General features: G+C 34.5%; 1 protein-coding gene across 1 annotated transcript in view; it reads right to left on the reverse strand.

Moving 5' to 3' along the window:
• LOC136832764 (FHF complex subunit HOOK interacting protein 2A-like) overlaps positions 1-27,453 on the reverse strand; it is a 47,846-nt gene that overhangs the window by 14,240 nt on the left and 6,153 nt on the right. The window contains exons 3-11 of the mRNA XM_067094297.1: positions 26,388-26,534; positions 24,259-24,477; positions 22,738-22,860; positions 18,811-18,984; positions 16,098-16,297; positions 10,335-10,440; positions 9,902-10,079; positions 5,252-5,385; positions 2,835-2,982 (exon numbers count right to left, since the gene is read on the reverse strand). Coding sequence (XP_066950398.1) covers positions 2,835-2,982; positions 5,252-5,385; positions 9,902-10,079; positions 10,335-10,440; positions 16,098-16,297; positions 18,811-18,984; positions 22,738-22,860; positions 24,259-24,477; positions 26,388-26,534 — 1,429 coding nt within the window. The remainder of the gene's footprint in view (positions 1-2,834; positions 2,983-5,251; positions 5,386-9,901; positions 10,080-10,334; positions 10,441-16,097; positions 16,298-18,810; positions 18,985-22,737; positions 22,861-24,258; positions 24,478-26,387; positions 26,535-27,453) is intronic.

Below are 27,453 nucleotides of genomic sequence, written 5' to 3' on the forward strand. Positions count from 1 at the left end.
TGTACCTATACAGTATACTACATAGAAAAACGTACAGTACAGTACTGTTATATAAGTACAGTACAGTATGTCCACACCAACAGTGCCCACTTGATAATTGGGGAATATTTTCCCTGAATACATAAATGGGTAAATATAAGTTAAATGAATCTTGCTGTCTTTGTCATATGATATTATTCATCATTCTAGTAGGCAAAACCATTTTACTGATACAGTAATATTTCAAAACATCTTATCTACAAGACCCAGACCTACTTAGATGAGGACTATGAGGGAGGGAAGCTGGAGATGCATGGAGATGTGTGGAACATAAAAGCTCAGGAAAGACATGAGTGCAGAATTTCACAGAGGCCTTTTGCACCACACAGCATTGGAGATAAAAAAAAATAACTTCAACACAAAATATCTGTTGATCATAGACTAGTCTGTTTTCACTTGATTTGTATTTGTTTATTTAAGTTGCTTAAGTCATATGGTACTATTTCATTTCAATTTGAGTTAACATGCTTAACCTACTTGCTTTCTTATAGAGGGTTGTGCTATGAAATGCATAAGAAACCCCTTACTAATATAAGTGAATCATCATTAGGAATGCTGGAAAAGTAGATTTTTGGAAAAAAAAAAAAAAAAAAAAAAAAAAATTTCATAGAATATCAGGCTGCTGAGAATTTGCTATCCAATCCAAGATATTTCACATCTCAAAATGTTAACTAATTCATTCTCTGTTATTGCTAAATAATGAAAGCTTAATAAGCAAGATGCAAAGTATGATAACAAATGACAACTGTATCTGTATCTATGTGTCATATCATATTATCTTCAAGTACAATAGCAGGGCACAAACTATTTTTATATACTATTATAAATATTATACCACCATTGCCTCTATTCCAAGAATCCACAAAGATGGAGTCTCCTTGAATAGAATAGCTAAGACCAGGGGTGAGGTACACCCATGGAGCGACTCACAAATGGAGAGTTTTTGGGTGTAGTTTCGAAAAAGGTCAAGCCAGGTAGTAGGATTTAGTAATTCATTGGGGAACAGGCATACTAGTAGTCACTCTATAGCCTATCCTTGTCCCAAGACCTAAATCCCTGTGCACTCCTTTTGCTGGTTCTTAATTGTTTTCCCAGGAATGCCAGCCGATCCCTCCTTGAGACTCACCATTTCTGTGGCCTGAGGGTTTATAGGACAAACAACATCCAAAAAATTGGCCGAGAGAAACCAGTTCGCGCTCAAACTCACTAGAAGAAAGACCTCTGACCTGCTAAGTCCCAAATCTTGGGCCATATCTTTTGGCGGCTTGCCATCCACGGTATTGGGTCACAAGCAACCCAGACTAAAAGCAGTCCCCTCATTTATTAACTGAATACACAGTGGATCGTCTAGCTACTTTACAAATGTGCACTTGCAATCTGGATTGCCCGGTAAGTCTGAAATTAGCAATTGAGTACCAGTATACTGTTCTCTCATTAAATCTTTCATTTCCTTTTCACATAATTCATCTCCCAAAGTAAATCCCTTGGTTAAAGTTAAGTATACCTTAGTTTTACCAGACCACTGAACTGATTAGCAGCTCTCCTAGGGCTGGCCCGAAGGATTAGACTTATTTTACGTAGCTAAGAACCAATTGGTTACTTAGCAACGAGACCTACAGTTTATTGTGGAATCCGAACCACATTTATTGCGAGAAATGAATTTCTATCACCAGAAATAAATTCCTCTAACTCTTCATCAGCCGGCCAGGGATTCGAACTCCGGCCCAGCGAGTGCCAGTCCGCAGCTCTACCGACTCACCCAACGAAGAGGTCAAATCCCTTGCTGATAACAAGGTATTACTAACATGTGTGTTTCCCACATGAACTGAGTTTATTTAATGAAATAATCCTTTACTCAGGGACATAGAATTAATCACCCCTCCATTGTGATAGACTACTGCAAGTGAGAGAATCTTCCATGCACGAATCCTTATCTGGGAAATCTATTTCCAGAGAAGTGTTATCTTCTCCCCTCGTGTTTCTACTATCGACCTACCTGTGGGATGTTGCCTTGGAAGACAATTAATTCAACCTTACTACAAGCAAGCCACCTGCTTCTGCAACTGTTTGCAAGCTATTAACTGGGTATTCACGAGCCAAGGACTCCTGTTTGTGTTACTAATATGTAAATATTTCCCTTCTTTCTGATATCCAGTACCGTACTGTGAAGTTGTCTTAATTTTAGTGCTGCATTTGTCTTGCTGGATTGCATACCAGTCATGATTTATTTCCCCTGCTTGAACTATGTGAAATAGAGTAATTTAATGTAACTGCAGCTTTCAGGTGGCCTTTCCTTTCGTTTTAGATGTAACTCTGAGGTCAGTAATCTTGTGTGTTGCATTATATTACATATTTGGTTCTGGGCAAGTGGCCCTTAAAGCCAAAATCCCATCCCATATTCATTTCATTTTGCCATACCCAGACAAATATGTAACAATACCATAAGTTATGTTTCAATATATTCAGGAAGGATTATATGGAGCTTATTCTGCATGTAGTGGACTAAATAAAGCTTCACTACTAATTGTAAAAACCCATGAAAGGATCTAGGGCAGTAGACTAAAGTTTTTCAAAATAAAATCCATACAGGGGAAAAAAAAGGGGGGGTTAACAAAAATTGGAAAATACTTCTGGATCCCTTACCCAATTCACAACTCTGTTGTGGCTCAAAGTTAATTCATTCTGTGAATATAAAAAGCAAAAAAAAAAATGCTAAAATGACTTACAAGTAAACAACCTGACACCTTAAATGTTATTACATACTGTAAGTAATACTTAAAAATCTCTGAACTTACCATCTCTGTGTTTATATCTTTCATCCTCTTCATCTGACCAAGAACTCTGTTGATACTCTGCTGCAGAGGAATCATGGTAACCTCTGGTCATTACATAGTTCAGTGCTAATGACTGTGCAGCTAAACTTCCAGGTTTCTCAATCATTATCTGAAAATACATAAAAATGGAAAAGTAAGCATAGCTTGCACTGCCGTGGCAATGCATTACTGAATGAAATACAATTAGTAATTTCTGTTAACAAAAAAAATTGGGTACATTTCCCCATCCAGCATCCAATAATTTTCCCCCACAAAGATTGAATTTGCTAAAAAAACAGATTCAAGGCCTGAAATTAGCTTTTGGCTTAATACATCATCGATCTGTGAAGGGAACCCATATATATCCATCATCAACAGGAGCTCATATATAATATTCCATAAGTACTTTTGACTACCACTAACAAACCAAGCTTTTATTCAAAAATGAAAAAAAAATTTGGGCCTGGTCAGGATGAATAGTTCGGTAGTTAATGCACTATTGAGACTTCAGTAACCAATTTTTAAAATTATTTGTACACAGCTATGATGATACTAAGCATACAGCATTACTGTATTTAATAAATTTCTAGAGGGACATATTTTGACACAAAATCACTGAATCTGATGTCAAATTCCATTCAGTTAATCAGTCATTCAACCTTTCATGGAAACACAGATCCAGATATATACTAAAGGATTACTTAACATTGTGCAAATGACAGCGTATGTCATCAGCCAGAGATAACTACCCTGCACTCAGGAGTTGGGGTAACTAACCTACTGTCTTGAGTGCTAACATCAAACCACAACTTGGTTTGACTCATCACTTTTTCTCTTCCACTTAATACAGTACTGTTCATATTTTCAATTTACATTCTTTACAAGTTCAAAGCCATTATGTGCAGTATAGCAAAGTTTTTTAGTAAGACTCTTAGACCTTCACTGCAACTGATTCTGACTAGCAACAGACTTTCCTCATATTAATGGTGTTTATGTTTTTTCTTTGTTACATTTGCAACATGGTACTGTGATTAACTACTAATGCATCTTTCATCAGTGACAGATTTGGAGTCCTTGTTAGCAATTATATTTATTCTAAAGGTTGTTTGCTTTTATTTTACACCACGGGATATGAATCTCCCCCTTTTTTGGGTACAGTATTTTAACTTCAAGGGCTCAATGTGGGTTCTCAGTATAACTGAACTGACTTATCAAGCAATTTGAAAAGGTGGTTCCTTTTGGGTCACTCAAACCTCCCTCTCCCTGGACTTCAGAAATCTTATGATACCTCCATACATGCCAGTTCCAGAAACTTCTTTGCTGGATTTTGCACTGAAGATAGTCTTTACACTGAAATTTACAGAATGCTGTTGCCAAACTTTGACATTTAAGACAAACACAAAATCAGAATGCAGGACCCAAATTCTTGACATTTAAAAGAGGATTAACATCAGAATGCTGGAGCTGTGCTTGACACTGAAAAGAAACTTGAAATTAAAGCTGTAGTCAAACTTTTGATATTTTAAGAAGCATAAGACCAAAATGCTGAAGCTGAACTCTTTACCATGAAAAGAGAAATGAGATTAGAATGCTGATGCCAAACTCTTGAAATTTAAGAGAGACCTAAAATCAGAATGCTAGAGCTAAACTCTTGACATTTAAAACCAGTACCCAAAGGCACCTACCAAGAGAGTAAAGTAGTTACGTAGGGAATAGGCTGTCCGACAATTAAATTGCACAAAAGTCCAACTAAAAAGGTCATTATACAGTCAGTATTTGCTTTAATAATCATGCAGGTAAATCTCCCACTGAAATTATTATTTTAAAAAAACTGAAAATCTGGAGAGGAAAACTGGATGATGACAGAGGTAACTAATGGAAGAAGAAAAAAATAGTAAGTAAAACTTAGGATTTGAGAGATACTGAAAATTTATTTAGTTAACCCTACAGTATATGCTATGTAGGAACCACAGACAGGAAAGATTTGTATCACAGTTCATTACCATTACCAAATTTCATTCCTTGTATTTTTCATTTACTTTTTCGTGCCAACTAGCTTTAACTTCTACATTCATCCTATGGCATGTTTACAAACATCTGAAGTGTATACTTGTCCCATGCATGCTGCTACTTTGCCACTCTTTGAATTTTAGTTTCCTTTATATGTAAATTTCTTTAAACCTGTTGCCATTTTTGCTCTAATGGTTTGACAAACTACCATAATGACTTTTGTTTAGTTATAAGCTTAATTTTTGATGTCAAAACATTCATATACCAGTGGCTATGTAAAGCTGAAGAAAATACTCTAAATGGAAAGCAACAAGGCAAAAGTCTTGATTTTCAGTGAAGACTCAGTGTTGCAATGAACGGAAAATTGATGTTAAAAATATATATTTCACCTGTAAAAGCCTCAAAGCTTGAATTTGAAGATGATGAGGAGGTTTACAACAATAGGCCATGATATGTTGTCTCATACAACCATCATTCCCAACTAATTCTGTTTCATGGTCTTCTGTCAGCCATGAAATTATATCTGTAAATAAGGAAAATATAATTACATTGTAAATAAAAAATAAAATTATTATTACCAAGCCCATTTTAAAACATCAGAGCCACTCAAATTCCTGACACAAGGACAAAAGCAGGGAAACATGAAATACCGTGCTGGAAATTACTGAAAATCCATCTAATTTGACAATTCTGGCTGTCAGCCAATAACAAGCCTTCCTCCAAAGTAATTTTTTTATTATATTTACTGTAAAGCTCCTGTGTTTCCTGTCTGTATTCTTAGGACTGAACAAGCAATTTCTGTATTATTATTATTCACTGGATCACCAAGTCACTACAGTATTGACTGCTCTCACTGAGTAGGGTAGCTAAAAAAACTTGCAAATTTGAATATCCTTCTCAATTACTCTAATTTTAAGAGTGAAATAATTCACTACATTTTTAATGGATAAATAAAGACAGATAGGGTTTAGAAGAATAAATCAGTTGATGTAAACATATATATATATATATATATATATATATATATATATATATATATATATATATATATATATATATATATATATATATATATATATATATATATATATATATATATATATATATATATATATATATATATATATATATATATATATATATATATATATATATATATATATATATATATATATATAATATACTGTATATATTTATTATATTTTATAAATATATATATATATACAGTAATATATATGTGTGTGTGTGTGTGTATTGTGCACAAAATTTATATAAAATCCCAAATCCATGAAAAATTAAAAAAGTTCAAATTATGTAACTGATTTTTTATTACACTGTCCCAAATTTACAACATACTTAGTCCATCAGTAATAATGACCATAGAAAGTTCATAATAAATATAAAAAAAGTGTAAAAAAATCAATCCGTTATTCCTTTAATAGCACAAGAGAGCTGTAGTACATACTAATTTCTGCAAAAGAAAATAAGGTTGTCAGCAATGGTTTACATTTACTTTGTTTCATAACACAATTCTTTCTAAATATGGCCCAATCTTGTGTCTCCACAAAATTTCAGAAACATTATGAGCTCTTTGGCATTCAGTAGCCAACTCCCCCAGTTCTTGTCTCTTCCCTCAGTCCCAGTGTTTGCATGTTTGATTTTTTTTTCATTTTTTACCATTGCATCAGTGGAGTTTTTCACAGCCTCAGTCAATGTTAAGGATTATATATATGGCAATCAAGTTACTGTGAGTACTTTCTGATTTTCCCAAGGGATGCACTCACTTTGTAGCTCCAAGCTGACCTTTCAACAGGAAACATATCTACTTATTTCTATATTGCTTCATTTGATTTCAAAGCCTACTCATAAGTGGTTGCTCTATGTTTTATCTATTTAGTATCTATATTCTAGCTTTTTCTAGTCTGCTTTACTTTGTCAATTTTCATTCTGCCAGACTTATGAGTAAACTGTTATCCTCTGGGTTTTAGTTTTATTTTGTTACTGTATACATAGTGTGCAGTTATCTTTGCAATGTACACTGTACATTCTGGCAGCTTTTTTATGGATTTTATTATTATTCATAATTTTACTTTACTTTTGTATTCTACCTTCCCATCTTTGCTATACTGTACTGTATTCATCAAACAGATGCTAGAGCAAAGGTGTGCTACATGGCTTATATGCCATTAAATAATGAAGGTATATATTTCCTTCAGTTTTTCAGCAGTTCTTGGTGTGAGGTTATTTCTTCAGCCCCACCGTTTAGCTCTAGTCATCTTCCCAGAGGAACTGGTTTTTGCCTGGAGCCATTTCTAAAGGCATTTTATCAACAGTGAAGTTGTTAGCAGCAGCCAGACAATCTGATTCTCATTATGATACTGAAGTTCATGGCATTGACCTCCATTTGCTGACTCTCACTTCTCCCCTTGATTCCTTGTAAGTCCTATTGCCTTCACAATTTCTTCTGCTCCACCAAGAAACACTGTTCTGGCTCATGACCCTTCTTCAGGCCAACATCTTGACAGAAGTCACACTGCCAAACAGGCAACAGAAGTAGCTGCAACTACCATGGAAGTAGTGCTAGTAAGGATTTTTTGGGCATACTGCTTCTTTCTTATAATGTTGTGCTTGAAGGTCTAGCTGCTTAAATGGGCCACGTTTCAGTCTCTTTGATTTAAGAATGTTTACAATAACATATATTTATATATTTACATAATGTCGACAACAAAGAAAAATATGCATACACTCAAAATCATCACTTCTTGCACACTAGTCTCATCACAGCACAATGTAAAACAATAACATCAATACTGTCATAGAGAAAATATGAAATAGTAAGCTATTGCACAAGATGCTAGGTAACTTTTTGTGGTATGAAGCATTTCATGCTCACCACTTGGAAAAAATGACCAAGATAATCTGATTATTACATTTTGCCAGTGTCAAGAGTAGCCATACTGTATTAAATAATCAAAGATTTTTAAAGAGCAGGCCTCCAAATGTAATAATATCACCAAAAAGTTAGAAAGTTACCCCTACTAGTTTCTAGTTTTTGAATTTTAGACAATATATAGTTCTACAAATATATGGTTCACGATCCCTTAATACCTAAACCTTTTGCTTGCACTGCGATGGAGGAGCCGAAGGATGCATAGGTGATTTTTTCTTACCCACACAGCTTTGGGTTGGTAGGCAAACCTCCTCCCAGGTTAGGGGTGGAGGTGACTGAGACGGAAGTGCTGGGAGGTACAACCCTTCATCCTTCGGCATGATTTGGTACACAGGCAAACAGCTCTCTAAATAAGTCACTGAACTAACACACAGCAATCCAGAGCCCACTCCTGTAAGGATGGGGCATGGGCACACCCTCTCACAAGGTTATGGAATGCAAAACAATTGGTAAAGAAGAAAGAAAAAAATGAATATCCTTATGCACAAGAAATGGGAGGGTATACACATGGGTGGGTAGTTTTGTCAAAGGAGCGTTCACCAAGAACACTACCTGACTAAGTCTACCTGTTCCTCAAATACCTATTTCACATCAGAATAAACAACTTTCTTTTCCTATTTGCTTCTATTCTGCTCCTGTGCTTAATATACTGTTTCACAATGTTCATAGGCCAATCACTAGATATGAGGTAGCAATCTGCAATGCCACATGCTTTACCGATACACATCACACATTGTGAGTGGCTGTCATGCTTAGTCCACGATTAAAGGTTCCATAATGATTATTCCTCTAATATCTAACTTCAGGATTTGGCTTACTATACATTGAGGACATCCTAACTGTAAAAAAAGGTAGAACTATACCAATTTTCTAGCTCAGCACAAGAAAAACAATCGAATACTTTCCAACAACTAGAGTGTACTGCCAGTGACATCACAGGATACTAAGTTGCTCTCTCCTTACCTACTGGAGGGAAAGTAAATGGGAAGACAAGATAGGCTGATAAAACCAGGGACACCCCTCTATTTTCTTTTATTTTCCCCCAACTGCTGAGTGAGCCAGTGGCCTGAGACTTTAAGGCTATATGAATATTAGGTGAGATTTATAGATATAATAAATTTCTTGCAATTTTTCAGGAGCAAGGAAGGCATAATTATTAAATCCATGTTATAAGGCACTTATTATAAACTGGATCACTTACAATCTATTTTTGAAGAACTTACCAAAAGGATCACCTTACAATTTATTTTTGAAGAACTTACCACAATCATAAAGTGCCTGTAGCTAGCAATGTCACATGTGCCTCTTTCCCTAACTCTAATTATGTCTTCCAAGGATCTGGCATCTTCCTCAGCCGTCTTTCTTCTCTGCATTAAAGACCCTGAAATTCCTCCTTGCCATACCTATTCACAAGTAAAAGCCTTCTCGTTGCATATTTGGTTCATTTTACACCTTTCAAAGAAATTTTCATCTTATACTTTCTGTACATGCCATCTTGTAAATACTTTATTGTTAAAGAGCTTGGAAAGTGAATCCCTGCACTTTGGGCTATTAAGGTGAAAATATACTTGGAAGGATAAGTTTGCCTAACAAAGTTAGATGTGCTCTTTTGATGCAGCATTCACAACACTTATAAGCAGCTTCATTTTTATTCAAGACTTATCCATCCTTTTCTGGGATTATGTTATCATGTCTGTATAGAGAGCTTTATCAAAGGTTGTCCGTCTCATTAATGGCCTAGCTTTTACATTACATCTAACTTGGACTCACAACTCCTATGCTGATTTCAGTTTGTTATATATCTATTATTCTAGGAATTGTTCTTTAAAACTTACTGACTGTGCAGTCCCCACTTCCTAAACATACTGCACACACCAGACTTTTCCTCTCCATAAATATTAGGTGAGAACTGGAACTTGGCAGCAAAAATTTTAGATCACTTCTTTGTACTTTTCATAACAAAAATACAATGGGCAATAAATAGTTCTTATTAAGGAAGTGCAGTTTAAATCAAGTACTGTATGGCTGACCACTTTTACCAACTTCAACAAAAGGACCAAAGAATTTAACAAAACACAAGAAAACTTACTATTTACAAGAAGTGGAGAAGACACTGCCAAAACTATCTTGGTTGTCAGAGCAATGTATAGAGATATCATGTCTTCATTGTTACTTGTAAGAGAATGACGAAGAATGCCCTCCAAAAATACTTCTCTTACAGTGCTACAAATAGTTGAGCCTAACACTCCATCACTAGCGCTTACCACCTGAAATAAGCATTACAGTATACTGTATATGATTTTGTTAAAAAAGAAAAGAGCTTTTTATATAAATTCACTGTTTATAACTAGCCCATTCCACACTCCAAAATTCATTGCACACACTAAGTCCCACTTGCTTGTTTAGTGTCAAAAAGTCAGTTTCAACTAAATAACTGGTTTAGACACCAACATTAGTACTGTTAAGGCCCCTTTATAAAACAAAAGTTTCACCCCTCATGTAATTACAAGATAATTAATTACCTTATCACAGTAAGTAAGCCAATGCAAGAAGGTGACTACTTCAGCCCTGCCAGGAAATTCTCCCAATTCTTCTTCCTCATCACTGTCACTGTTTTCACTAGCCTCTCTAAAAAACAAAATACTGTACCATACAATGATAGAACTAACAAAGGCCATATACGTAGTAAAGAATGTTATTTGCTATTGTAGATTAGGTATACTTCATGTTTTTAGTTAAATTAGTGGAAAATGAAGTAAGTGTGATATAGAAGTAAAAAGTCACAACGCATTCTAAAATTTAATCTTCTCAAAGCAAACCCAATACAGTATGTTAACATAACATCTTTATGCAATGCAAGAAATTCCAGACAACTTATTCAATTGTAGAAGAAAAAAGATCAATTTGACTGGTTCACTGTGGTTTGCTGAGTCTCTCTATGTAGTCTGATTCAGTTACTAAAGAGTCATGAGGATGGAGCTCCTGGAAATAAGAGGATTAAAGAATTCAAAGCTCCAAGGGGAACAGTGGGTCAAGCTTAAAATATGGACTGAAACCCTGTTAGAATATGTGATATATGGCTGTAAATTACTAAGCAGCATTAACATTAACCTCTATCTACTGTATAAGATGTTAGTTAGTTATAAATGATTTGTTTAACCCTTTAACGCAGACTGGACATATTTTACGTCGACGAAAATTGTCTGTCGGGTGCTAAGTGGACGTAAAATACGTCGACTACAAAAAGTTTTTTTAAATATTTGCGGAAAAATACTTATAGGCCTAGTTTGCGAAAAATTTTAAATCACGCGCCTTGAGGGATGCTGGGAGTTCACACAACACGCTGTTGTTTTGTTTACAAGCGTGATCCAGCTGCGCATGTGCGAATTTCATTCTTCTCCCACTAGAAAGCATCAGCGACGCATCTCAGAAATTATTTCGTCACTTTGTCGTAATTTTTGCACCGTTTTAAATTAGCCGTTACATAAAGTTTTATATGTGAAAATGTGTGCAATTTCATGTAGAATACAACCAAAAACAACCCATGGTTGTAGCTTTTATCGGTTTTGAAATATTTTTATATAAATCACGATAAATGCCAAAATTTCAACCTTCGGTCAACTTTGACTCAACCGAAATGGTAAAAAAAATGCAATTGTAAGCTAAAACTCTTACATTCTAGTAATATTCAATCATTTACCTTCATTTTGCAACAAATTGGAAGTCTCTAGCACAATATTTCGATTTATGGTGAATTTTTGAAAAAAACTTTTTCCTTACATCCGTGCGGTAACTCGGCCGAAAATCTCAGAAATTCTTTCGTCACTTTGTCGTAATTTTTGCACCATATTATATTAGCCATTACATAAAGTTTTATATGTGATAATGTGTGCAATTTCATGTAAAATACAACAAAAACAACCCATGGTTGTAGCTTTTATCACTTTTGAAATATTTTCATATAAATCACGATAACTGCCAAAATTTCAACCTTCGGTCAACTTTGACTCAACTGAAATGGTCGAAAAACGCAATTGTAAGCTAAAACTCTTACATTCTAGTAATATTCAATCATTTACCTTCATTTTTCAACAAATTGGAAGTCTCTAGCAAAATATTTCGATTTATGGTGAATTTTTGAAAGAAACTTTTTCCTTGCGTCCGCGCGCAGTAACTCGGCCGAAAATCTCAGAAATTCTTTCATCACTTTGTCGTAATGTTTGCACCGTTTTATATTAGCCGTTACATAAAGTTTTATATATGAAAATGTGTGCAATTTCATGTAGAATACAACAAAAAATAACTCATGGTTGTAGCTTTTATCAGTTTTGAAATATTTTCATATAAATCATGATGCGCCAAAATTTCAACCTTCGGTCAACTTTGACTCGACCGAAATGGTCGAAAAACGCAATTGTAAGCTAAAACTCTTACATTCTAGTAACATTCAATCATTTACCTTCATTTTGCAACAAACGTGAAGTCTCTAGCACAATATTTCGATTTATGGTGAATTTTTGAAAAAACTTTTTCCTTACCTCAGCTCGCGGTAACTCGGCTGAAAATCTCAGAATTTCTTTAGTCACCTTGTCGTAATTTTAGCACTGTTTTCTATTAGGCGTTACATAAAGTGTTATACATGAAAATGTGTGCAATTTCATGTAGAATACAACAAAAAATAACTCATGGTTGTAGCTTTTATCAGTTTTGAAATATTTTCATATAAATCACGATAAATAGAAAAAATTCGCCCTTCGGTCAACTTTAACTTGACCAAAATGGTCGAAAACTTCAATTGTAAGCTAAAACACTTACAGTCTAGTAACATTCAATCAATTACCTTCATTTTGCAACAAATGGGAAGTCTCTAGCACAATATTTTGATTTATGGTGAATTTTTGAAAAAAACATTTTTTTTACGTCCGCTCGTTACGAATTCATGCATCATTTTGTGATAATATTTTCTCTGTGTTGCTTTGATTATTTTACAATTTGTTATATACCAAAATCATCGCAATTTAGTGTACAATACAATGAAAAAAAAATAACTCATTAGCTTTAACCGTTTTGCTCACAACGCGATTTGTACGTAATTATATATGAAATTTTTTTTTCGCGCTGTCATATATTTCAATATTCATATATGATAATATTTTTTTCATTTCTGATGGTTGCATACTAAACTTCAGGCAATGAAAAAAAAGGAGCCAAAAATGAACTCTTAATCTTAAAAACTAAGCTTGCTGTGATCTAAAAAAAACAAAACTTTTTTTCCGCTTCGGCGCTAACTCCCGAACGCCGCCGGCATACGGCGGACACTTTTGTAAATAGAGGCTCGGCATTTAAGGGTTAGCCAGACAATGTATAAGATGTAACCACTGAAAGTCATAAAGCCTTCACATCTAGCCAAATTGCAACATTTAATTTGACTGGAAAAAACTCATATAAGCAAGATAAATCATGTACTTTTAAGTAATCATGGCAGAGATGGTGAGAAAACTTGCACAGTATATACAAAACTAACTTGGTCAGTTCAACTTCCAAGGTGTAGTCAAAGACCAGCCAGTCAAAGGGAGAAAGATATCTGTTGACTTCCATAGCAGTCTGTGGGAAGGGTCACCAAAGAAAAAAACTAACTGCCTTGATTGGTCAGGGAAAAAGTCTTTCTCATTCTTGCCACAAAAGAAAGGGTCAAAAAGAAACTCAGTTACTTGAGGCATGAGACTTAACACCCAAATCCATAAAGAATGGCCCATAGTCTTGCTGACAAAAAAAAAAAAAAAAAAACAGTCTTTTAATGGATGGCTGAAGGGAGACTTGCATAAAAATTTTAACGAAGAAAATCATACCTCAACACCAGGGTAAAAGTCTAAAAGAATCTGATAAGCACTTCCTAACAAGCTGCTGGAATGAAGTCTTTTACATAACTAAAGTAACTAGTTTGAGGCCTCATTGCCTGGTGGTCCAAGAAAAATGTTGACCTGAATCATGAACTGAAGACACACAGCCTCCTCCACTACCAAAAAAGATGACCAAGGGACACTGAACAGACAAAAAACTCCTTCTGCTACAAGAAATCCATTTTGAAAAATACACTGATAGTATATATTATTAGGTCAGGAGATGGTCTCGAGCATATCAGTAGATACTACCATCTCCAAGAGTACTTCTAGGAAGGTCTCTAAACATGAAAACTATACTTTTCTAAGTGATGATTGAAAAAAACTGGTGCCAAAGTTGGCCCCATCTACAGAAGCTCCTGAATGCATGCAAAATGTTGATTATTTGTTCCATGGGATGTTGGTGCTAAACAATAATCTCAACTGGATGCACAAAATGGTCCCCCCTGCATGCTTGTCAAAACTAAACAGCCGCACTTGGAGAGGGACCTGGCCTCTTCTACTGGAGGCGTCTGCTACTACTGAAAGCTTACACTGAATGAATTTGGCTTAAACTATCATTCCTCCAGGCAAAAGTGATACCTGGCAGACCCAGGTTCCTGATTTTTTACTCCACTGAACTGTTGGTTAGAAAGCTGTTGCTGAAATGTCTGACCTAATGCTGCTCAGGTCCAAGAGACTGGCATCAAAATGCAGAAGAATCTTCAGAAAGAGGTGAGGTGCAAGAAATTTTCTCTTAACATATTGGAGACTAGTTGACAGAGGATCCTTATGAAAATTTTTAAAATTTCCTCTAAGTGAGATGTTACTGATCCAAAACTTGTTGGCCTGTGGAGTGAATAAGATCTGAAAAAGACTGGGGAGGACTAATTCCTTAGCAAGAAGGGCTGGCTGAAGACATATTGCTACCTCTTTACAGAAGGAACTGAATTTGAATAGTGTAAAAAAGTTTTCCTCCCATTAAGTAGACCTGGTTACTCATCGACCCTACGGAACTTAAGTTCCATCTGTAGATGTATCTTCATATTTGGAAAAATACTCATCTTGGTGCAAGTGTATGAATATCTGTAGAAATGGTCAAAGGTCTTTCACTGAAGTGGTTATAACATGCATGTCATTCAGCCATCAACAGTGCTTGAAGTCATATGTTCTTCCATGCAGTTAATGGCATACAGGCCTTAACGGAAACCTGCAGAGCGGTGGCTAACCTGAAGAAAGGAACATAAAGTGGAACTCATCCTATTACTCAAAAAAAAATTGTTTCCCAATTGCTGGGTGGACTGCAACTGATGTGCTATAGTAGGATGTTAGATTACTGGTCACCAGAATAAGAGATCCAGCGAAGGCATTTCTGATTTCCATGGGACCCAAAACTAGGTAAAGCATTTATTCCAAGTGCCTAAGGAGACAAAAAACTGACAGAATTCTGATGGGCAATTCTTCCTGTGACTGTGACTTTGGTCTCTGATGACCAACAGAAAGAAAACACCTGTTTTTAGGTCCAAATGTAAACAGCATGACTGCTAAATGGGTTTTGGACATAATATGTCATGCAGGACGTTTTTCCTTATATTTTATTGCACACTGCAGCTAATTACACAACTACAACAAACATGTAATTATCAACATTTCCTAAAAACAAAATTCTACTTAATACTTGAAATTGACAGATTATACAGTACAGTATATGAAACTTTATAGAGAGGTAACTTATAGAGGGGTAAAATGAAAAGCCACCAATATCTTGATGCAGAAGAATGACTCCAATTGATTTCCTTGGAAGTTGTTCCCTGGTTCTTTGAGCCTTTAAAGCAGTGTTACATTAATTTGATTGGCCCACTGTGGTTACGCTGTATCTGCAACTCAAAAGGTGCTTTGGCTTTTTTTCTTAGGCACATAAGCAATAACAATAGGGTGCACAGATATCAACAACCAAGGATTTAATGATAATCACGACAGATGATATAAAGAGCACAGAAAGGAAATGCTAAAATACAATAAAATTACAAAGAAATTACTAATCCTCAATGCTTCCAAAAATCTTGGAATCTCTGGGAACTGCTGACCAGTTGGCACATACACAAAAAAATTATCAGTCAACCCAGAGGGTTCTAAGGATACTCTGAGCATGTGCTAACCTACCAAAGCCAAATCTTCATCTCTTCTCCTACAGCTAATGAGGTGTTTTCAGTTTTCAGCAAAATGAGGAGTAGCTTATTTGAAAGTACAGTAATGGAAGTGCAAAGAAACAAAAGGAGTTTATAATAATCTCAAAATCCTAATATATAAAAGTTTTACTAAGAAAATTAGCCAATAAAACAAAAATTACTGATAATTAAGCATGTACAAATTCCATATCTATTTTACTGAATAATTTCCACAAACCTTGCTTTGTCTGACATTGGTATATCTTCTATAAGAGCTGGCTCTGAATCGACAGGAATTTCTTCTGCTGACGTCACAAGTCGTGTAGCCAAGTAATGAGGAAGCAGTGTATGCCTTGATATTGTGCTACTACTCTGACTTTCCCTGACACTGGCAATTCCAATAAGACATTCGTGTGCGCTGTTGGCTATTTTGCTGTCCTATAGCAAAACACAAATTTAGTTTTTAATGATACTACCCTCAGTTTAAAAAGAAAGTACAGTACCACGGTATCTGAGTTAAAAAATACAGCATTTATATCTTTAAGCTAGTGTACATGCCATGGAACTCTTGAGGACTAATGAGACTTTTATTCAAAAGGTGAAGGGAAATTATGTACATAATCAGCCATTTTCAAACTTATACCAGAACTGCATATTAACAATAAACAATTCATATTAAACCAATGCTTCTTGGCTGAAAACTACAAAACAAAAACAATTAAAACTTCTGTTCCATAAAAACAAACCTAATTTTTTTCCCACCTTGAGTTTCAAAGAAATGTGTTAGTATAAGAAATAAAATTTGTACAAAAGAATTACATTTATGAAACAAATGTAATTCTTTTCTACAAATTTCATTTCTTATACAAACTCATTTCTTACAATGTGAGAAATAGGATAAAGGTATAAGATAACTAATGTCAGGTTCAGTGCTCTGTCTGCTACATTCTGCACAAATAGCATTTCAGGTGTAAAAATCATCATCATAAACATATTGTTATGTCAGATTTTCAACATAAGGGGTTAACATCAATCTTAAACCAAAGAAATGAATGAAAGGAATAATAACAACTTAATTCCTTTGCCATGTACAATGTTATGAAATATAATATATATAAAAATGCTACTGGCATTGCACACAACATTTTCTCCAAGAATCTTCACATGGAGGTCCCTGCAACTCAGATAGGTAGTACCGGTTTTTAAAATCTGCAAGACTGGCATTCAGCTAGCAAATGCCTTAAAGTCAAAGGAACCAGCATGCATAGCAGTGCGGCTGATTCCCACTAGCCATCAAAAACCCATCACTGAAATGTGTGTCCTACACACAAATGGCTGATGACAGTTTCCCATCCCTTGGATAAATTGATGTGGTGTGTTTCCAAGGTGATACAACACTCTTGACTTGTTTCAATTTGTTCTGATTTACCAAATCTTCAGAAGTAAGATTCTGGCTTATGAGAAAAAATAATTACATGGAAGTAAATTAGTTCAAGTGCAGCTTGCTTTGCTAGTTTATACCACGTGTGAGTTCAAAAGTCATGAAGGGTATGGAGAACTCTTCATTTATTAAATTCAAAGGTTTCTTTAGTAGACAGATCATCCAGTCGCCCTATCTTATTTCCCATGTACTCCAATGTATGCTGGAACCCAACAAAATTTAATATGGACTTAGAAAAAACGATGAAGTGAATAAAGTGCCACATCATGCATAAAAAAAAAATTTCAGAGTCCATGTACTTACAGGGTACACAGTTCAATAGTAACAAAATAGTTAAAGAACTAACAGAACCAAATTTCTCTTGTTAATTGATTTTATGAAATTTTGGCTGTCAACCCAAGTACTGGGGTTCTTATGGCCATTCAACACCTACGATAGTGAAAAGGAGTTGCCATGGTTGGACAGCAAGATAAAGAGATTTTGAAAGTAAAGGCATAAAGTTCAAGGATGCAAAGGTGAAATTGGGCCAAACAGCCAGTTGCACGAAGACACAACAGTTAGAGAGGTTCAACAAGCAAGACTGAAGATAGGAACTGGGAATGGAAGTAAAGCAAAAGGCTAAAAGGTGGGTACAACAAGGGGCCAAAGATATGCTGCAAACACCCTTTAGTAATACCAATAGTGCACCACTACTGGCGGCATTAGCTTGCTATATAATTTGTTTCATTAATATAGAGCAAAAATGCAGATGGGCAAAATTGTCTACAAGGCAACCTAATCCTAAATCATCACAAACAATACTTAAAGGTAGTAATGAAATTCATTAAATATAACTTGTAAGAAAAAAGTAACAGCTTTTCGTTTGCTAATTAGCTACCACTAATCAATACCAATATACGGGCAAACTTAGCAAAAATAAACAATAACTGAAGTATATGCAGAACTGAAACTATGCTTGAAGTGCTAGTTGATCTACTCTTTGACCAAAACAAAAGACAATTGTATACATAAAAATGGGGCCATTATCCACCCATTATTATAATTCCCTTAAGTGTTCCAAAACTGACAAAAAAATATGCTAATAAGCATATTGCCTCTGAGCAACAAACATAAAAATAGCAATGGAAATGAATAACAGATAAAATTAACAAAGAATCGCAAAAGTGAAACATCTGAGGGTTTCACACCTGCAGTGAACACTTGCAGACACCAGCATAATACCTGCAGCTGTCTGGCTTCCTGAATGTCAACAAACTTGCAGTACTAGTGGTTGGCTGCTATTTCCATTACAGTATTATTTTTTAAAAAGTAATGAAGCACCAAGGATGGTTTTGGGCTAATTATAGGTACTTAATGGGTTTGACTTGAATAAATGCAAATAAAAAAGGATGTATTAATTGAGAATGAGCACTATTCTTTCATCAATTATGAAATCAAAACTAACAGAAATGGGTACTAGAGTACTGTATGACCAAAACTCATGTTAAAAAATATATATATAAGTACTTACAGCGCTATGGCACAAATTGAGTAAGGCATCTACTAAAGGAAATTTTGCCTGTAATTTATCTGAGGGTTGCTGTTGACTACTAGATGTTTCAGAGTTACTGGTATGAGTCGGTGTTTGGGGAAAACTATCTTCTGGGGTATATCCCGTGTGAACTCTTCCTGTTAGTGCAAGGGGCTGTAATGCAAGATAAATGACTGTTAATGTCCATAATATTTTTGACATAAACTCTAACACTTTTACACCATCAAATCACTTACTTGCTAGAGCAATAACCTACTTATCTACTTAATGAGGACATTATATACACAAATATATGTATGTAGTACTTTTTTTAGTAAAAGTAACTAAAAATGCTAGAAACAAACTCCATTCTCACTGAAACATGATTACAATTACTATATTTTCATCTATCATAAAATTTTTGTCATAAGGACAATGCTGCAAAAATTAAGCTATACTGTACAAAATTAGGAAAATGAGAAGAGAATATTAGTGAACTTTTCATCTTTAATACAGTACTGTATTGAAATCTAGCACTGCAGGTGAATATATAACAAATATACCAAACTCTGTTAAACATGATATACTCTAGTCAAAAAACCCAACCTTCCATAAATATGAGCAATCTCCTATCCACCTGATTACAGATTATACAGCAGTGAAATGGATTTTATATCACATCTAAGTCATATAAAGGTGCATGCAGTACTTTACAGTACTTTAAGACCACTATACTATGAGGTATTCATAGCTAGCACTATATGCTGCTACAGCACATAAATCTACAGCATCATACAAAATGTACTGAAACAAACCACAGCATGATAACATTTAAGCAGTGTTTGTTGGAAGAAATCCATTATTAATGATTAGCCTTGTTCATTATGAAACAATCCCATCCACAAGGGCCTGAAGAGCTGAAAAAAGTAAAGTTCCACCAAGCACACCCAGCTCACAGATCACTGTTAGCAAATCATATGTATGTGTGATTACAATGGCATCATATGTGTGCTATGCTCCCCAGGATCTACAATCAGTTCTTTACCAATTATTTCACTCTTTCGTTCCTTTCTTTATTAAGTGATGTACTGTGGTCAAATATTCTCAAGCACTGTAGTTCACTTACATCTTAACTCTCTTTGATATGTTATAAGGGTTTCAAAAGTTTTGGCTTTTCTCATGAGTACCTGCCATTTTCCTTTTGGTCATGAGTTATTCTAATTTATTCAGTATCCCTGCTTAGTTGCCTCTTTTGACCAGCCTTTTTTGTTGCTTTTCCCCTATTGGAGGTATGCATTACTCCTCCAGTAATTTCAGTCATATGTCTGATATCTCCCAAATTAAAAGCATAAGACTTTCCACATTTATTTACGATACTGAACCATAAACATGAATTTGCAGGGAATATGCTTTTTACAAGTTCGGAGAATAATTAGTTTTGCATATTAAGTTTATTTTGCAGTTCCAGTAACAGCTGCCTTGCACTGCATTTCTACTTTATATTAATTCCTATTTAAATGCTTTAATTTCTTATGACTGTTTTTGTTGTGCTTCCCTGAACCTGTGCTGAGTCTGAAGAAGAATGTTATTCTAATTTATGTATACTGAAATCTGTATACTATTTAAGTTTGGATTTTTGGGATAATTCTTCTTTATACAGTAATCATAACATATATTTTTTGTTATCAGTAAGTTTTGCTTTTGTTTGGTCACAGTAGCAGTTGCCTTATGCTCTTTTGCTGTCTTCTTACTAATAACACTCTATTTTCTCCATTTCTTAGCCCCTGGACATTAAAGTTTTTTACTGTCTTCTTACTCATAACACTATATTTTCTCCATTTCTTAGCCCATGGACAATAAAGTTTTTTTACTATGTTTTTGTTTCACTTCCTCTGCTGCTGCTGTGCTAAGTGTTGACATGTCTCATCATTCTCCCTTAGTAAAATGTTATGGGCTGCAGTTTTTTCAGGATGCCCTTGATACTATAATATCCTTGTGCTAGTACTGTACAATCAATTTTCTCTCAGCACGGGTGGTGTGCTTGTGGCACCACGCTAGACGGTTGGCACCTCTGGTCTCCTCCTCTTTGGTATCGCGATCGCCTTGTCTTGTGTCACCCAGATCTTACTGAAGCTTCCATTGTTATTTTGAATAAATGATTACCGACTGCTATACAGTGCTCCCCCACTTTTTCGCGGGGATAGGCTCCAGAACCCACCGTGGATATGCAAAATCCCCTCTAAAAATGCTTATACCGTAGCTGCTTATAACTGCCAAACACTTTGTACCCCTTACACTAAAACCCTTATAACTGTCTATTTTAAAAGTTCACTGCCTAATTTAGTAGTTCAAACAAAAATATATCATAAATTATCATACCAAAACAATTGAATATCATTCAAACAAAAATGCATCCCACACCATCATCCCAAACAGCCAAGCCATCTTAGATTAGTATCCTTTGACAACTGTTACTCTTATGTATATACGCCCCTAAAATGCCTATAACAATGATTTACTAATTTTAAAATATCAATATTAATGTAAACAGAGCAAAATATCTTAAAAATGTTTAATACAAATTAAATAATTCTTTAATACAAATTTAATAAATCTGTCTTACAGAACGTTTAAAAACTAATCAAGTTACCTCTGTATACATAAGCATAGTCGTTTACTCTCATTGTACTGAAGTTGTCCTATTTTCTTTATGTATTGGTAAAAACAATTAAAATTATCACTACCGTAATTCGCTTTTTTTCATAGAGCAACACTGTTTATTCACTAATTACTGTACTGTATTTTTTCATTTGTGTTCGTGACTAAATACAGATTTTTATGATAAAAAAATTCACAGTGTACTTACACTGTAGTAATGTTATCTACAAAATCTGTGAATTAGTGAAAGTTCGCCTGCGGAAAAGTGAATAATGTGTTCCACAAAAATACGCGACAAAATGAAGCACGAAAAAGCGCGGTAGCACTGTACAGTAAAACCTCGCTTTAATGGACCCGGAACCAACGGACACTGGATTTAATGGACAAAATCTGGCCAAGGGTAGTGGCTGCTGTTGTTTACATTTACTCATGCACTAACCTTAGCATTGGTGCGAAACTGGAACTTATCGTATATTTCTGTGTACAAAATGACCTTTAGATAGGACGAGGTCAAAAATTATGGCAAATTTTCAATAATTCAACTCATATCTGTGGTATAAGACAACTGCTAAATTACAAAAGAAGATGTTATTACAAATGCTGCTTTTTTACTCTATCCTTAGAAATTCAAAATAAACGAAATAACAAAGCTGATTCTATATCATGGTTTTCCTACACATGTCGCCTAAAAGGGAAACACTGTTTTGTTTGAATTTCATTGTCAATCACAAACAATCCTTAACAATTCGATAAATGTATGATAATTATTGTACATAACTATCATTCGTATGATTGAATTGTTCTAAATAGTTATTTATAACCAAAATGATAATGAATTTTTAACGAAAAATGAATATTATGTTATCCTAAATGTTATTACTACTGTAATTACACTACCATTAAAATTTCTGAAAGGTTACCAAAAGGTAAAAATGGTTTTATTACCTTTATCATCAGTTTATTTCACAATGTGAATCTTTTCATGTAAGTCGGTTCTCACGCTTAGGCCGAGGCTAGCCTACCGATAAACACCACTTAGGACGCAAAAAAAAATGCTTCACTTTAACGGACAATCAGCTTAACGGATGACCTTCCCCCCATATTAAGTCTGTTAAAGCGAGGTTTCACTGTACAGTAATGTCATTCTTTGAGAAAATAAATTTACAGACACCTGATCCTTCCTTTCTTTTCCAATTGGGTGCTTATTCAAACACTGAAGTAGAACACACACAAAACCAAAATATACATGAGAACCAAATAAAAGCGTACCTGAATGTACAAAAGAATTATTGTGCAGTCCTGACGTATCTTCTCACAAAGAGTAGACAAAAACTCCATTTCTTCTGCTTCATATGGTGAGGCCCGCATTTCACAAACTGCTCTAACCATTGTCTGCATAAAAAAGTTATTACCTTTTGTTGGTTTTCCTTATACAAAAAGAAGAAAACAAAATATTAGCTTCCACATCCCTTACATCTAATAAAAGTACACAGGTGCCCACATGTTTCCTGTCATATATTCAACTCCTAACCTGTATAACAGGTTTCCATATCTACAAACCTAGCAACAAATTCAATACACCACAGACCTTTTAAAATTACATTTACTGTACTGTACTTTTAGTCAACTCATTTCATGAACACAAAGTTGTCCTAAACAGCTACTTCTTCAGATTGGGTTAAAAAAAGTTTTGAGATTACTGTAGTATTGAAACTTTAAAAGCTTCAAGTGATTTAAATTAAATAAATGCTTTCAGAAATCCAATAAAAATCAGTAGCATTTGGGGATTCATTAAGGTAAAGCATAACTGACACATAAGGTAGCCAGTTTGCTTCTTGACCTAGAGATTAGTATGTACATGTGGTCTTATCTTGTCTGTTAAACTAGAAAAAGGGAATGTCTGAGCCATCTTTAAGATGGTTCAGGCATGTGGGCAAAGTACTGTAATAGGTATACTGGTTGACTGAAAGAAGCTCACAGTGCTATATGCTGTACTGTTAACTTTTTAAGTAGTTTTAACATTGCTCTAGATTTTGAGACTTCATAACTTTAAAAATGGTGAAATAACCTTCAAACTACAGCCCTAATTACTGACTAACGGTAGAGCCAGACAGACAATTTTTTTCAGGACTGGTGATGCTACACTACCACCTAGACCACCAAAGAGGTTATACTCGTATTGTCAAATGGCAGAATAATTTTCTGTCATAAATAGGCATCTTTCTTACTTCAGGGAGCAGTCACTATACATACAAGCAAGTAATGTATTGGACACCATCCATTTTGTATATGAATTTATCAATTAGAACATTATGCATAAAAGACAACTGGTAGTTTTTCAGAGGAACTTGAAAAGACTGTAGCCTACATGCTATAGGCTTCCCTTTATAACAAAGTAATTAAAGGAATACTTCATTTCTAGATTATGTTTTACATTATAACTCACAGTACCAGTTAATCATGCTATTAAATGGATTTAAATTATAATGTCTTCAGTTAGGAACATAATGGATTAGCTATCACTTCCATGCAAACAAAGGTGTTGATATAAGGATGTTAAATGAAAAACGTGCTGCCACTCAGGGTTGATCTTCATTTACTCTAGCAGCAAGATGCAAGTGATAATGCTCATAGTACATACTGATATTCATAAAAAGGTAATTATAAGTGAAAGGCTAACAAAGAATAATTATAACTGGCCATATACAATACTGTACACAGTACGTATAGAACCTTTATACCTAAACCAATAAAACTATGGAGATTACTACCATGATACACTTCCCTTACCTGCAATGGCTTATGAATAGGGGCATGATGAAGGTGTGAATGGTGGAGATGATTCAACACCCCTACCAAGAAAACATAGGCATGTTGGCGTATTCCTAAGGGGCGATCAGCTCTGGCATATGAGGCCAATGTTGCAAGCACCTTTTCTTGAACCAAATATTCCATGCATGGACTGAGAGGGCCACCTAACTTTTGCTCTTGTTCTTCTGCTACTAGCAACTTTGAAAGAGATAAAAAAAAGTTTCCAGTAAGCTTTAATTTATAATACTCTGCACATTCATCAGCACATTATGAAGCCAATAAATTCTTATGATGCAGATCTTACAAATGGCTCCCTTCAATAAATATTTAAAACTTATACATATGCTAAGATAGCAGTTAAAGCACTATCTTATGCAAAATTTAGAAAAAATTATCCAAAGTGATTTATCAAAGTAGTACACAGAAAATGTATCATATTACAACATAATACTGTACATAACTTTCTTGGGAGCAAGACCAAACTACAATTTCTTAAATCCATACTCAATTGGTTAAAAACAAACAGTAATAATCTGTCTGCATTATTTTATGCTACTCAAAGGACTTCAAAGATAAGCGAATTCAAAGTTAAGTACAGTAAATAACAAAGGAACCCTACATATTTTCAGCTGAAAATCTGCATAGAAGATAAATAAGAACAAGATACAGACAAAGGTTTTCTTTTCATTTCTTATCTCTCCATTTTCTTGGAATAACTTTACTTTTGTGAACAAATTTAGCAAAGTTTTCTTGTACATTTTTATACAATATCAATTCTTTTAAGAGCAAAACTAATTTTCTCATACAAACTGATCTCTCATATACAGGCAGTTCTCGGTTATCGGCGGGGGTTCCGTTCTGGGGGTGTGATGATAACCAAAAATCACCACTAACCGAAAATCGGCGATTTCTGGCATTTTTTCAGCGATTTTCAGGCTTATCGGTGCCGAAAAGTGCCGATTTTCGGTTATCGGCGCCTCTGTTAGGTATGTATTGGCGCCAATACCCAATTATCGGCGCTGATAAGCGGAAATCGGCAATTTTTGGCATCGAAAATTGCCGATTTTTTGTTGCTAGAAAAGCGCCATAAAACCAGATCGCCATTAACTGAGCCCACCGTTAACCAGGGACTGCCTATATATATATATATATATATATATATATATATATATATATATATATATATATATATATATATATATATATATATATATATATATATATATATATATATATATATATATATATATATATATATATATATATATCTTCAAGTGCCCCAGACATCACAGTCTTTTGTTTTATAAACAAAACAGCAAGCAAAAAGTAGTTCACCAGATGTACCACCTGAATCCACAGGTACACAGCAATTACCAGCCTCATACTTCGTACACTCTGAGTGAAGGTTATGACTTGAATGAAAGAATCAATTTGATTTAAAAAAATGACATTTTTTTAATAAAATAAAGTTTTATATATACTTACCAAGTAATTATATAGCTAAAGTTATAGCCATGTAATTACTTGGTAAGTTACTTATATGAAACCACAAAGTAATCACCGATAAGTGTATACAGTACAAGTGTAACCTGAATTTAGGAGTGAAAGTTCAAGTTGATGATCGTGATCTGTAGGATATATTAATAATAGAAATTTTTGTGAAAATACTTCTATTATTCTCTAATTTATCAAACTCAAATTACTACTGACTCCTCCTATAATATTACTAAAACTGGAACTTTTCATGACTAAAAAAATCTGTAGCATGAAAAATTATATTCTGTGAAGAAATATGACTCTTCTCCAAGAACAATTTATGCTGATAGCAGTCTTCATCATACAACAGGTGTTGTATGGTGATCATGCAGTGTTTAATGTCAGTAATTTTAATCTTAACAAATATGCCAAGGGTGGTGTTTAAATTTTTTCTAGAGGTGAACTTATGAAAAACACTTACTTTCCTTGTAACTACCTGTACCAACAAACATTCTTTCTCATAAAGACTTACAAAATACAGAAAATATCAGTGCTTCTCATATGGTACAAATATCAGACTAATCATTACATAGCAGAAACTGAGTTACTAATGACTATTCTAGCAAACTAACTTTCAGCATTTGTGTCAAGTGTCGTGGGACATGTGTTTCTTCCACCGCAGGCGCCTGTCCTTCGAGCTCTCGACATCTTTGGCACACGATTGTTAGCTGTGTCCAGTGGTATCTCAAGTCTTCCACACGTGGACAAGGAGGAGCAACCTAATTTAGATAAAAGTAAAGGAAGTGTTATAATGTAACAGGATGAACATACAATAAAAATTCCTTATTCAAGAGATATTTAAATTAAGAACACATGCAATATGATACTTTACAAAACACTGATCAGTACTCTAAGGGGAAAAATTATCTTCTCAACTAGATTCCTAGTCAGAGTTACTGTTTTTAATGCCCCTCAAACTGTTTCTATCTTGAACCGCACATTTCAAAATTGGTTTGGCAGATGTTTTATAAATGGATAACCTTCCTGACTCCAACTCTTCCTATGTACCCAAACTTGGGACTGGCACTGAGTTGGGCTGGCTTGCCCCAAGTTGCTAGGTTTTTAAAGGGAAAGACGATAATCTTCCAAAACAAATTATTTATTTGGTAAATGCAAACCCTTGCTTCATTCGCTGCAAGATATGTTTAGACTGAAAACCAAAATATCCTTCTTAAGAAGAGGGGCTGTTAGCAAATATGAAGGTATTCCTTGTTAAAATTAACCTATTTAATCATGGTGTGGTCCCAACAATACATTCTACATTTTATGCCCCCGTTCAGTGAGAATGAATGAACACTTGTTCAATCAAAAGAGATCAAATTAACACTGAGCTCTAAAAATAAGATGGAAATTACATTAATATGGTACTTATGTATTGATAAATTACATTAATACAGTACAGTAATTGTGTATTGATAGCCAGTGTAAGTATTGTAAATGACTGATTATCAAAAATGCAGGGGGAGTAAATTACTAAAACCTAGATGACTAAAGAAAAATTGAGGGAATAAAAGTAAACAAAGGCACCAAAACAAATAAGCTCATTTGTTCCATGAAATAATACTGTCAAATTACTGTAATATGTAAAAAGATTGCCAATAAAATTCTCAATACAAAATGTTTCTACATAAATACATT

This window comes from Macrobrachium rosenbergii, chromosome 50 (genome assembly GCF_040412425.1).
Source record: "Macrobrachium rosenbergii isolate ZJJX-2024 chromosome 50, ASM4041242v1, whole genome shotgun sequence".
NCBI lineage: Eukaryota > Metazoa > Arthropoda > Malacostraca > Decapoda > Palaemonidae > Macrobrachium > Macrobrachium rosenbergii.